The sequence below is a fragment of the Cynoglossus semilaevis genome, chromosome 8 (assembly GCF_000523025.1).
Source record: "Cynoglossus semilaevis isolate Cse_v1.0 chromosome 8, Cse_v1.0, whole genome shotgun sequence".
Lineage (NCBI taxonomy): Eukaryota > Metazoa > Chordata > Actinopteri > Pleuronectiformes > Cynoglossidae > Cynoglossus > Cynoglossus semilaevis.
In genome coordinates this window covers 15,474,641-15,489,457 of record NC_024314.1, presented here as the reverse complement: position 1 = coordinate 15,489,457, position 14,817 = coordinate 15,474,641, and the positions used below count along the sequence as shown (strand labels likewise).

At 41.0% G+C, this 14,817-nt stretch overlaps 1 protein-coding gene across 2 annotated transcripts in view; it reads right to left on the bottom strand.

Moving 5' to 3' along the window:
* scube1 (signal peptide, CUB domain, EGF-like 1) overlaps positions 1 to 14,817 on the bottom strand; it is a 57,773-nt gene that overhangs the window by 29,885 nt on the left and 13,071 nt on the right. For both annotated transcript variants that reach the window (XM_008315226.3, XM_008315227.3), the window contains exons 5-6: positions 7,148 to 7,276; positions 5,211 to 5,327 (exon numbers count right to left, since the gene is read on the bottom strand). In XM_008315226.3, the coding sequence (XP_008313448.1) occupies positions 5,211 to 5,327; positions 7,148 to 7,276 (246 nt within the window). The remainder of the gene's footprint in view (positions 1 to 5,210; positions 5,328 to 7,147; positions 7,277 to 14,817) is intronic.

The following is a 14,817-nucleotide window of genomic DNA, read 5'->3' as shown; positions in this document are numbered from 1 at the left end:
GGAGGGGGGGGGGGACTTTAAGGCCACAATAGGGGCAAAATAGAGGGGCAGATGGGTTTGATAGGGAGGTGTGAGGAGGTCATGCAGACACATGAGGCAGTAATCTGGGGCAGCGCTGGTTGCCTGTTTGTCTAGGGTAGAGGTTCCAAACCTAGTATTAGCTTCTAGGCTGAGGAACCCCCTTAGCAAACCCACACATGTAAAGCAACATCAACTTTTAGAATGTATACTTTACTATTCAATAATTATTACATAAGTTTAGCATTCGAGAATTATTATTTAACATGTTTCCTGTTTAACCCTGTTTAAACGTGTTATCCATTTTGCGCTAGCTAGCTACACGCTATCTTAAGGAGCAGAGCAGATTGATAACGGGCACAAACCGCTAGGTCTACACAGATCATGACGTTGTCATGCCGACATTGCAGCTGTCACATGAGGTGCGTTCAGGTACTATCGGAAAACTGAGATTCCGACGATTACAACAGTTGATATGATTGTTGTTATTTTTTGAATTGTTCAGGACAAGTGGTTATTAAAAAAAATCATATCTTCCCTCCAATTTTCCGAGTCTCCCTACTGCCCCCTGGTGGCCCCTAATTGAAAACCACAGATGTAGAGAATACATAACAACTGGCCCTGAGGCCCCTCAATGTGACTTTGCACAAACACAAAGTTATGCATCCACTGTGTGTAACACTTTCTAGGTAAGGCAGGGTATGAGAAATGAATGAACCCAAATCTGTAGAAGTATAAAGTAATTTATCCCTAATGTCAGAAAATCTCTTGCCTGAATTTAGCTCTTACCTTTCTAAATAACTAAATAAATCAAAATACATGAATTAAAGAATGAGATGTACCACAGTGGATGGACTCTTTACTTCTTCCTTCTGATGTGGATTAAAAAGATCATGTTGGTCTGTCTTTGCAGACAAAAAAAGACACAGTAACGTGTCCCAGTTTGGAACTGATTTCTACTTCTGGGTTTGTGATTGTGGTGAATTAGTGAGTAAAACTGCTCATTAAGTTGGTATGCGCGGCATTCGAGTAGGTAGGTCTGCAACTTAAAAGAGAGAGGTGTGTCCTGCTCTGCGCTTCCGTCAATTATGCCTGATGAGCACCTTGCCAACAATGAATTCCACTGGCCATTGATGTACAGTCTATGGATTTTAGGGTAATTAAAGTCTCTTCTATTCCTAAGCCCTGGCGCTGTACCTCTGTCTGTCCCTCTCCTTAGCTCGGAGTAGTTTCTCAAGTACACTAAGTGATGAATGGAGCTTCCCTGGTATTCCCGTCTCTGGATTACTAGACCGCTGATGCTTACTTGGGTTTAAAAAAAAAAATTAAAAAAAAAGTAGAGGCGGAGAGGAATGGAGAGAGAGTTACATGTATAGAGAAGTAAAGATGACAATTAGCCAGGTTGGAGAGTTTTGTGTGTGTCTTTGTGAGTGCACGTGTGTGTGTGGAGGGGTGGGGCTGGGGGGCGGGGGTTCTACAAAGAATTGGGGCAACGAAGTGGGTTAGAAGAGGGCAGTGAACTGCTCTGCACTACTGAAGAGGGAATGACAAAGAATGCACTTGAATTAGGTTGGGCGGGGCTTCTGTAAAATAAGACAAAAAAACCTCTCTGGAGTGTACATGAATGAAATATATAAGAAATGATAAGAAGGAGAAAAAAAAGAGAAAAGAAGAAACAGACGAAAGAAGTGCGCTGTGTTCCATGCAGCTGACGGGACAAAACAACACAGTTACAAGTAGTGGCACATCCACATGCAGTAGGGAACGGCGTGCCCTCTGACCGTTGATTCATCGTTCCGTCTAACGTCCTGCGATGTGAACGTGTAATTTAGAGGGGGTCAAGGGTACGGGACGATGACGCTCGGTGGCCATTTGTAATATTTACGTGCAGTTTGTTTCAATACGTTGGATGCTTTCCACACATCAGACCGGTAATTATGTGGAGGATGAGAGGGAGTGGTAGAGGTTGGAGGGAAAATGAATGGTGGGGTGGCTCGCTTCTGCAGGTTTCTTTTTCCAAGATCAGGCTGCAACTGAGATGTCTGCTCTTAACCACATCGGTTGAAGTGTTTGTGCACACACACACACACACACACGGACACACACACACACACAAACAAGCACTCTTCCTCGTGGTAGTTTTCGTACCTTTTCACTTGATTTATTATCTAAATAAAGGCTTCGGACAAGACAGGCAATCAGGTGCTATCACCAGATAAGCGGAAAGTAGGGCACTTCTACACTAGAAGTGTACTGAGGAGGAAGGGACAAGTAGTTGTGAGTGTTGAATCACAGACATAGGAGTCTTTCTCTCTTTAAAAGGCAGAGGAAAAAGACAGAGAGAGAGACAGAGATATGGACGGACCGAAGACAGAGAGAGGGGAAAGGGAAAGGTCCTGCTCCCTCTCTTTGCTTTCCCATGATGGTTTCCTTCACTTCTCAAGAGTAGCTGAAAAGAAAACAGGTTAAAACGCTTTGAATTGGCATTCCACTGTGTGTGTGTGTGTGTGAGAGAGAGAGAGAGAGAAGGGGGGGAGGTTTGGGGGCCCTGGAGACAAGTGACGAGCCATCAGGGGAGGAAGGTGAGGCAGAGCCTGACCAGTCGTCACATTAGATAAAGTGATGATAATGATAAAACTTAAAAAATGCTAAAAAAAATAAATAAAAATAAAAACAACATAATTACAGTTTGGTTAAGTGATAACTTTGCCTTACCTGTTATAAAGAAGAAAAACAGCAGGTGAAGCAGTACTGTCTCTGCATACACAGACATACAGTACAGGAGTTTCGTTTCCCGTGGTATCGATGTATATCGATACTGACACCAGTATTGATTGAGTAATGATTATTCTCATATCGATACTGATTAACAGATGAAAAAAAAAGCTTGCACCTCTTACATACTGTATAGGCTTTTATGCTGCACCCCCCCCCCTTCCCCCGTTGCCCCGGTAACATAAATCTGAACCAATCCGTTCCTGACCTGTAACCACTGACCAGAAGAGTGAACGTGACCCCATGTGATCAAGTCGACTAGACATCCTTGTCCCTTAATGGTTTTTATTGGGTTAAAAGAAAAAAAAAAGTAAACAAAGTATTAGTGTCAGTAGAAAGAAAAATTACCAAAAAAAAAGGAATCGATATCGTATCAAATCAAATACGGTATCGCCTGTTACCAACATAAAGAATAATGTCATCGATATAATGTTTGCAGACTCATTTTATATATATATACCTTTTCCCTCTAATATCTTTAATAAAAGTGTGTGAAATATTTCAGCTTGCTGACCTTAAATAATTACCTGTCCTGTTGGGTTCCTCGTCAATAGCGCGCTGTTTTTATCATATATCAACATATCACCGCATACAATAATATCATTGATTTCAATCATAATTATGACAGTTGAGTCTATAGAAGAAGAAAGCCTACCAGACGGTAAAGTGGAATTTAAACATTAATCAAGATAAGAAAGATTGAACCCCCTAGTGTACCTGTTTTGGCCTGCGGGCCACATGTTTGACACCACTGCTTTAAAATGTACTTTTACCATGGTACAGACTCATGTTGTTGAATTGAATGGGTCACGTTTCTTTCTTGGCCAAAAACCTACTGTATGAACCATTCCTGTGACAGTGTGTAAATACGTAACATAACTAGTACTGATTGTACTTTTTTGCCAATTGTTGTGGTTAGGGTTCAGTAAATAGTCTGTGCCGCAACTGCCATGAACCTCACCGCACATCGCTGGTAGGCACAGAGAAACAAAGTTTGCATAATGTGTGAACATGTTTATTTTGGTACCGACCGCCAGTCTGTCTGTGGAACTGCTAACATGTCAGTCGGTGGTTCGCTAACCCTTGTCATCTCAGAGGAAAGCTTTTTTTTCTCGCTGAACCTGTAATGTCGGACCAAACGTTTCCGTACTCAACAGATAAAATCCTTCACACCCAGCTGCCTTTCTCCCTGTGTTTGTGTGTGCTTCATTTTCGTCCAAACACACACACACACACACCAAGAAATAACTAACATCCAGCTGGAAATAGAGTGGGGTTATTAAAGTAATCTGGTCTGTTTCTGCTCTAGTTCCTGTTCAACTACCCCTTCCAGGCAACTACCAATCTTCAGTTATCCAGGTCTGGCGCCAACACTGAAAAGTTCTCCATATGTCCAGCTTGCCCCCGTGGGATATCTTGTTTTGCTATTGCTGCCGCCATCACGAGGTCCACCTGGTCTTCTACTGCTGTCGGTGGAGAGTTTCCCTGGTCTGCTATTGCTGCTGCCATCGTGGGCAGGGGGAGTAGGGTCCTCTTGTCTCTTCCTGCTTCTGTGGAGGCGGCAGAGTCTCCTATGTCTGATGCAGCCATTGCACTGCAAGTTCCTCTATGGTACCTGCTGCCCCAGACTCTGGGGCAGCAGAGTCTACTTTTCGGAGGGATTAATAAAGTTCTATCTACCTAACAAGTATTAAATAAGTTGTGCCCACATTTATGTCATCAACTTCAAAGGCCTGTTAGCCTAGTATCTATGTAATATTTGTGTATTTTTAATGAAATTTTGCAGTAAGGGTTAGGGTAGCTGCAAAGTTGAGTGAATGATCACAGAATCAGTGCGATACATCACCGGTACTCAAGAATGTTGGTGTCCAACACTATAATGCATATGGAGCCATTTTGGGAGCCTACAAGCTATCGAGGCATATTTAGTAAAACTCAGGCATTGCAGTATCGGGTTTTCATTATCGGAGGAAAAACCGATAACGATTCTTACCGATATTACATAATTGTGCTAATATTGGGCCGATAATATCGGTCAACCGACATTATCAGACATCCCTAGTATATATACATATATGTATACACACGCAAACTTGATGTCAGTTGACTTGCACCTGACCCCTGCTTGTCCATTCACCTAACTGAATAATAAACATGAAGTATTGTATGTATGACTAACAAACAGTTCACACATTTGTTCTACGGGCAAGCTGGAATATTTCCCACACAGACGTAATATATCACTACCCAGTTGGCGTTACATCCATATTATACAACCTGCTAAAAGAGTCTCCCATCATTCATGACCCCTGGCATTTATATGCACCTTGACCTGCAAGAAAGTGGATCACGTCTCTGTTTGTTTGCATGCCTGTTTGTGTGGGTGCCAAGTGATGGCCGATGTGGCTGCAACTTACCGATGCAGGTCTTGCTGTCTGAGTGCAGAGCATATTTTTGATGGCAGCCACACACCGGTCCTATGTCTGTGTCGTCACAAGTATGCTGGCACCCCCCGTTTCCATAGTTACACGTTACTGAAGACAAAAAATAACACAGCGGTCAAAATAAAAAAAAAAAGTGATATGTTGGACTAAGAAAATACGACAAACATTAAGGCTAACAGTCCAAAAACAACAACAGTTGAAGGACTAAAGAAACAAGTGCGGTTCCACGTCAGATTGTTCCAGGTGGTAAAGTTTGATCCATTTGAAAATGTTTTAACTTACGGTACATTTAACATCAATGAACTAAAATCGAGATATTTCGAATCTCAATAACTTTGCTAAATTCATTAAGAAAATGGTGTTTAACCGCTGCCTGCAGTGGAGAGTGCTGTCCGGCCAAACACAGAGACAGGTTTGCCATCGAAAACATTCTGCGGCTAATGTGTCAAAGGCTTGAACTACATTGATGTGTCCAAAATTGACTTCCAAGTACTTTTTCATATGAGAAGCTGCGGAGAAGAAAAGCACTCATAAAGCATGTGACATTGGAGGCACGTTGGCCAAACTTAATTACTAACCAACGTTCTTGGTCGAGGAAGATAGGAGAGGGGTAAGAAATAAAGTCGAGAGGCAGAGAAATAAAGAGAGTAGATGGGATTATTGTGTGTGTTTGTGTGTAAGCTGCGGATAGTTGCCATCGCTTTCATTTATTACCATCCCGTGCTAATAAAATACAAACACAGCAGGGGACACGTTAAATACTTTCAGAGGCTTACGCAGTGCTTATATTCTGACTATGTGCTAGGAGAACAGGCTGTGTTGCCAAAAATGTGTAACTAATAGCCATTTTTTTTCCTCTCTCAGAAACAGCAGCCCTAAATTCCATGTCTACAGGCACTCAGCGTGAGCAACAGGGATGTGGGGGTAAATGGGGTGGGGGGGGGTTCAAGACGTGAACCCTTTAATGAATCCTTCAGCAGAGATAGCTCAGTCTCAGATGACTAAGTAAATTTACTGATTACTGACCGACCGCCCCTTGAGTTTTGGCTGGAACTGGTCCAATCGTTGCTGTTATAGATGTTTATTGTCGTAACAATCGAGATTGTTTATTGCAAAAGAAACTCAATAAAATCAAGTGGATAAAACCAGGTGTTTATGCCTTGCTATCAAATGAATAGTAAAAAAATTACAAGTTAAGTGACTTAGGAGAACTACAATAACTCTATTAGAACACAGTCGAACAACGAAACTCCGATCCTTTCCTTAAATTTAAAAAAAAAAATATAATCAGTCCTATTTATATTGTCTAAACTGGTATTAGTCGTATTTAGCCGTATTAGCTGTAAGTAAAGGGATATGACTGGATTCTTTTTGGATGAAGTAAATTAGTAAGTAAATTTTTTCATTTTTTCGTGTTCCACTGCGGCCCGGTACAATGACCTATGGACTGGCACCGGTCCCCCGACCCAGGGTTGGGCACCCCAGGTTTAAACTGCAATAAAGCAAAAATCTACAGTTTTTGGTGTTGATTTTGAAAATCACATAATTGGATACAATTTACTTAAATAATAATCCTAGCTCTGAAAGTCTGTCATCATCTTACTGTACCTGAAAAATAAACGATTGATTTATAACCTCATTATTTAAAAAAAGGAATAAAATAGACATAGATTTGACTTTGACCTCAGACCTCAGCTGGTCTGGTCAGCTGGTACCACCTTGGTGTGAATGAATGTGAGAGGCACGGCTTAGTGGATCTGCGCTCCACAATGCAGCCTAGGGCAAAGTAGTCGAGCACAGATCTACTGAGTTTTCAGAACAGAGTGCATTGTCAGTAGTTGATCAAATAAATTGTAATATTGAAACCAGCACATCGTGTATTATGACCGTGAGGTGAAAAGAATACATACATGTACAGTCTTTCTGGTTTTTGGCCAACTCAAAGCCAGGTCGGCATTCGCAAGACACTCCCCCTTTGCCAGGAGCCTCTCTGCAGATGTGGGCACAGCCGTGGTCCTTGTTCATGCAGTTCATTCCATCTGTGAAAATAACAAAGACAGGTAGACAGAAGCACTTTAGTAGTATATATATATATATATATATATATATATACATATACTGTATATATATACTGTATACTAGATACATGGTTGGATAGATCAATAGATCAATAGATTGTAGATCGATAGATAGGACTTAATATCTTGAAAGTTCCCTTTGGGAAATTATGGACTTACTACTATATTATATATCAATAAATACATATAAATATATATTCATATATATGTCAAATACATTTATATATACAGTATATATAAGCTATATAATATATAATGTAATAATTGTAAGTCGCTTTAAATAACAGTGTCTGCTAAATCCGTCCGACATTTGTTCCGGTTGGGGCAAAAGTGAAGCGAAGTGCATCGTGTATAAAGTTGTCACATATGGATAAGGGTGACAGTGATCTGACAACAGGAAACATAAACCACAACAACTATTTACCACAATAATAAGACCCTTCACAAGAGTCATGAGTCGTAGCTGGTGGAAATAACAACATAGTCAGGAATATTCAAAAAATAATGAGAAGAGAAGAGACGGGCAGTTTAACAATTGTTTTAAATCAAAAAAAATTTTTTTTTGAATTTTAAAATGAGAAAAATGACTTAGGGGGTTGGTACTTTTTGCCAGACTTAAATAAGAAGAAAAAATAGTACCTTGTTCACTTCCGAGCTTGACGTGCCCTTACATAAGAGGAATCAGCTACGGGCAGCTGCAGGGAAGTGTGGTTTAGAGGCTGAAAACCAACAATTTGGACAACTACTTAATCAACGTTCTGCTGCTTTTCAACATGTAAAATGTGACTATTATTTATCTCGGATCACTGTTTAAATGAACCTAAGAGATTTTGGAAACACATTAAATCTCTTTCTGGCAACATCTGCTCAACACAACTGCCAGAAACAATAATTCCACCTGCGTCTCAAACAGTTCTGAAAGGCTTAGCTGTCTTAATAGAGATTTTGTTGTCACAGGTGCATTGCTTGATAGAGTTTCTGATGAAAATGAAAATCCACTTCTACTTCCATAAGTCATGTGTCAAAAATTGGCTTTTTTAACCCGACTGCTGAAAGAAGTTGATTCCAAGGCTCTAAAAGAATTTTAAAACAGTTTTTACTGAACTTCCCATCCCCGGTGATAGCTGCGATTAAATTCCCTGTATATAAGCCCCCCCTCTGCCGCCGCGACCCCATCATTATTTTTCTAGATCTGATTCTGAAAACTTGTGTTCTTATTTAGGAACAAAATGTTTTCAGTTTAGTGCCACAAAACTGCCAGCTTGTACCCGCCTCTTTCTTACCAATTATGGCTTATAATAAAGTGAAACTGACCATCACCTAATAATCATTCAGAGCTCAGACCTTAGCTTGTGCCATCCTGGTTGATAAGCAGAAATTGACTGTTTACTGTCTACCCAGAGGTGAGAATGACTTAAATTTAGGGATCGGCCGACTGATATTATCAGCTCGATATTATCGGACATTCCGAAACATCTTCGCAATGTCATGAGTCTAGGCCATGAGTCTCAAAAACTCATGGCCTACAAACTCATGGCCTAAAAGCTGTGGCCTACAAGCTGTGTACTTTGTACTGTGTACTCTGGTTGCCAAGCAACAGCATTTCGTTGCCAGACTCACTGTTTTTTGTGTTTCTGTGCAATGACAATAAAGAAAGTCTAAATCTAAAAACCTACGACTATAGAAACCCTACTATGGATTGGCTTACCAGTCGGAGGCTAAGAGCCACAGTGTTTACTGTGTTACTGCAATGAGCCACATTATTCCCCTTTGGAAATTCCTAGTCGACATTAGCATGGAGTGAAATGAAGTGCTGCTAAAGATTTGAAGCCTTGAAATGTGCTAATGATGCCTGACGCTTAAGGCAGAATGGTTTGGAGCTGCAGGTTAGCCATGCCCGGTAAAGGCGTTATTTGTGAATCTGTGCTACACAAATAAAATCCAATTGCCTTGACATATGGGTAAGAGCCACCCTCCCATGCCATGTTAAAGTGGCAGCAACTCAAAGTTGCCAAAACGTGAATAAGGTTCAAACCATAGTATGCCAGAAGCACCTGCCTCAACATCCTCTCTAGCCTGTCCAATATCACATTATTATACTGTTATGGGTATTCTAGGTTGGATTGGCCCTTTAATTAGTCTACGCACTCATCAAAACTCATCAAACGGAGACACATCATTTTTTATCCTCAACTCTGATGGACAAACCAGAAGGTGGAGCACTCCAAACATTTTATCTCTGCATATAATACGTGCATTAAAGGCGTAAAATCGTATTAGATTCTAATCTAGGTGTAAACCGATCATGCTGTTTATGGTACTCAACGATAATTATGGCTTGTAGTGTCCATACTGACCAGAGCTGAAAGGTTTGGGCAATTTGAAAACGCATTTAGTCTGTGAAATTTGTAATTCAAGCTGTATAAATGACACGGACCAATCTGTCCAATGAAACGAGTCATATAACAAAATAACTATTTAACTAAAATTACCCAGAAGAACACTTTGTCCTTTTTATGATAAAAATAAAGCAGCCAGGATTAAATCATGTTTTTAGAACTAAATCAACTCCAGAAGCTCAACCATTTCAACTGCAGTATCAAAGTGACTGACATGTCTGAGTAAAGTTTGGAAATAATCACAAATGTTTAAAACTCTGTTTAAGTTAAGGTACCTGAAACACAGTAAAAGATCAAAGTAGAGATACAAAAACATAGTTGGCAAGTAAACTATTACTTGCTCTTAACATAAGACCTGAAGTTTAGTAGTTTTATGCAGAAATGATTTCGCAGCCTGAGAAAAGTCAAAGAATCGCTATTGTGTGTGGTAATGTGGAACTCTCTGTTTGACTTTCAGTTATTTTCAAAAATGTTCAAATACTTAAAAGTCAAAGTCAATGAAAAACACAAGAAGAAATGTTCCACATGCACAAATAAAGGTGACACTTTGCACTGTGATAACATCATTATATTGATATCACCCTCTTTATGTTAGGGTGGGACTGCACCACCAATGAAATCTTTTTATCAGGCCGAACTGGAAAGAGGTGTCACATTGGAGCAGGCATGGGCAAACTAAGGCCCGGGGGCCGGATGCTGCCCATTCAGCTTTGTAATCTGGTCAGCCAAACTTGTCCAAATAATATTATTGGTTTGTAATGTGTGGTTTTACCTATAGGTGGCGTAGAGAAAGCTAAAAGCATCTTAGCATTTTAGCCTTTATGCATGACTTTTACAGATCATTTATCTTAGTTCAGACAAACACTCCATCTATCTGCTCCTGACCCGACCCCCCTGGGAAATTTTAGGACCAATTGTGGCCCGCAAGTCAAAAAGTTTGCCACATGCATTAGACCAGTGTTTCCCAAACTTTTTTTCTGTGGACCCATATTTTAAAAGTCACAAACCTTTGCGACCCAAGTCAATAGACATTATTTGTAAACTCCTGGGAAACATGATGCGAGACACCCCAAAAAAGAAAACCCACCGGGCCACGACCCAGTATTTGGGCCTCTTTACAGAGGCTTGTTCACAAGTTTCCTCTTTAACACTGCTTTTCACGTGCCAACAACAATACCATTCCATCAAAGTATAATAATAAAAGCTGCGTTGTTTCAAACAGTATCCAGTACTAACCCCTTTTCAACATTTTATTGCCCAGATAACATATTATTGTAAACCCTCACTTTAATTTATAACCCAAAGAATCCAGGGACAAAACAAAAAAACAAAACTATCGCAAACACACACACTGGCTGTTTGGACACTAAACTACTGAGACAGAAATGCACCGCCAATTAATTTTAACATGGGAGAAGTTAAATAATCCAAGACGGAGAAAAAAGTACGCACGCAGGACTGACATTCGGCGAGTTGAGCCTAAAACAGCAAACAAGGCAGCAGCTGCCAACTGTGTCTAATGGGACAAGACAGAAAGGCAGAGGCCCACTTACAACATTCAACATTCAGGCCCCAATCACACACAAGCAGAGTAAAACCTAATCCTCCCTCCACCATTCTCCTCCTCTGAGGTTGCCACAATGGTGGTGATTTGACACATTTTGTGCCCGATGCATTAACCATGCCACTAGGATGGAAATTGGGGTTAGGATAAATTTAAACTGGCATCCTACAATTGGGACGATACTTTTTTAATTTATCTGTAGATCTACAGAACAAAAGACGTTCAATCTGTACTCTTGTTGCGTGGGAATTACCTGTCTAGCGGAGCAGACAAATAAGTCCTTATGCAGTGCTATAAAACTCACCTACGAGTTCACATGGAAACTAAGAACGTATGTCATCGTGTGGCACTATACGCGAAGATGGCTTTGTTTACATTCGCCACTCGTACGAGTTGTAGGTACCTAGCTTCAGCATGTGAGTTTTGACTTATGGTGAAAGTCGTTACATCACACCATAGCAACTGAAAACGGACGTAAATCAATGACTTTAAGTATAGAACAGTACTTCTCAAATAGTGGGGCGGGCCCTTCATTATTTGAGCAGACTGATGGTCAGTAGCTGGTCGGACGCCTGTAAAAGACGAGTTAAAAACTAACCAACCAAACGTCAATTCTAGTTGATACTGACATTGATTATCATGAGAAGCGTGATCTGGATGATGGAGAAATTACTCTGACAAAACACTCTTCAACCTTAGATGCTGCCAACACAAGCTCATTCTGCCTTTGTTAGCATTTCACAATGAGAGAGCCTGAAAAAGACAATCTTCTGGACGAGGGGACAGACTGATGGAAATTTAAGAACATCTTTTAGAAAAATTGACTTCAATTTCACGCACTCAACACAAGAGCAGAGAGCAAATAGAGGCCAGTTGGTACGTCTCTCTCAATCTAAAGCCAGCCAGAAATAGAAATCTGAAGTTGAAATCTGAATTGTATTTCAGACAGAAGACAGACAGTTCTAAATAGATATATATATATATACACTACACAAACCAGATGGGTTGCAATCCTCTCCAGCAGGAAACCAATCCAACCAGAAAAGAACAAAGTGTTTAAAAGGTTCAGCTTTGACAGTTCTTCACAGCGGTTTTCAGTATCTTATAACAGCTACGAAATCCAACATAAATAAAGAAACTTTCAGATACAGAAGCTGAAGAGAACATCGGGAGCTCTTTTAAATGTCTTGGCTTCCTCTTCTATCCAAGAAAGTAAAGTTCTAACAAAACTAAACAAGACGACATCACCAACACCAGCAGCTACGAGAAGAATAATGCCTGTATCGACTACATGGAGAGTTCCTAGACTACTCTGTTGTGCTGAGCCAAAACTGTACCCTGTCACGTCAGGCTTTTTCTAAATGGATTAGTGGTGTCAAACTCAGAAGAGGGCAGTGATGTGCAGTGAGGTTCATGACCGACAGCGCTGAGCCCCACAGGAATGATGGGTAACAGGTGCACGCCATGAGTGTCCTCTTCTACGGCAGTGAAATTTAAAAAAAATCGGCGATGTACTGAGGGGGCGAAAGGAGAACCGCGATACAGAGAGGGAGCACTGTATTTTTATCTGTACAAACCACTGTATGAGTTGCTGCCCCCTAGTGACTGGAGGCTTGTTATCATTCAAGCATTACAGCAGTGGTACACTTATGTCCAGCATGCCATATTTCCAGCACCTCAACACCCCTCCCCCCCCCCCTTGCCCCCCCCCCCGGGGGGGCCCCGCCCCACTATTTGAGAAGTACTGTTTTACGCAGAGGCCGGTGGCGAGTCGCTGAACTGTCTTCTTATATACAGTCAGAATACTGAACTTTGTCTGACATAATGGATGGTACCATTCCAAGACTCCCAAGTTGGATTTCCAGTCAATGCTAAAGGAATCAGACTGAGGAAGACAAACTCCCGAGCTGAAGGATCTGCTCCAAAGTTGGAGAAAGGTAATCTGCTCATCTCAAACAGGAATCGATTGCCCCAAAAGAGTGGCTAGGTGGTTGTGCTCGGAGTGTGATTTTGTGTGTTGGGAGGGGCGGATGACAGAGACCTGACAGAGTGGTAAGGGTTTCAAAAACATAGTAATATCTTAAAAGACCATCATGCAATGAGAGAGCACATTCTGACCTTTTAGTGCCAGTCTAAGGCCTGGATAAATGAGTGTGGGTCACATCAGGAAAGGCAGATGACCCACGTGCCAAAACAAACATGTGGATTAGGAAATTGACTACTATGCCGCGTTAGTTTTGGCCCCAGTTAGCAATGTCTGCCCTCCAGCAATGTAAACTTCCAGGGGGGCCAGTGGAAATTGGGCTACTGTTGGTCAGAGGAAAGCGCGTTAAGGGGCAAAACAGGAAAAACATGAGTGTGGAAGGAAAGGCAGAAACATCGGAACGATGACTGGTGAGGGGTTCAAGTATGATGAAGAGTTTTGGATGTTTCGTGATATATATATATATATATATATATATGTATATATAGTTATATCTTTTTTTCCACGGGCCAACGACAAAAAAACAAAATGTTTGTGCTATAACATAGCCCATAAACCGCTAATACTACAAACTCCTCCTCTAATACACATTTGATATGATCCCACAGGCCAAATAGAATTACACTGCGGGCCAGATTTGGTCCCCAGGTCTGTGTTTGACACGTGTCATACATCATTCAATACAGAATTCTTTTGAAAGTAAAAAGTCAAACTTTTTAATTATAATTTCCTCTAGTGGAGACTGTGTGTATGTACAATAATTAAAACGTTAGGTCAGTTGGTGTCTTTGATGTCTGCTGGGCGGAGTCAACCAGTGTCATCACCCTCACCTGTGTCTCCGTCATCAGTCTCACTGCTGTCACCTGGTGCCCTGGGTATATATACACCTCTCTCCCTCACTCTCTGTTTGTGGGATCATTGTTCAGTTTGTTCCGTGTTCTAAGGTCATGTTCTGCTGTTCATGCCTTGTTCCTGTGACCAAGTGAGTTTGTGTTTTTAAACCTGCTGCACCTGGAGAGAGTCTCCCTTGTGCTGCATGTTGGTCCTGCCTGCTTCCTGCTGCCTAGTTATCCATTACCGTTGTTAAGCAAATTCTTTTATACGTCAACCATCAAAAATAAACAAATGGTACGAGGATGTTAAGAAGCTGTGGTCCACAGTGAAATCCTGCTGTAAGGAAAGTGAAAGTGAACTCCTTGTCATTGTGAAACATCACACCACTGCACACAACCAAATGTGACCTCTGCTGTTAACCCTTCAACACAGTCAGCAGGGGGCAGCTTAAGCACCCGGGGAGCAGTGTAACTTAGCAGCTGGTGGACTCGAACCTGAAACCTTCCAGACCCAAGTCCTCTTCCTTAACCACCAAGCCACCACTTTCTTTTTTTCCTACTCTATTCTATTTTATAGGGTGAATAGAAGAGAGAAAAAAGAAAGTCATTGCTTATACATAATTCTGGAGCTCTGAATCTCTGTACCTAAAGTACTCGATTTATTAAAAAGAAATTTTAAAAAATGCCTCAATGAAACCCTATTTTTAATGAATACAACATAT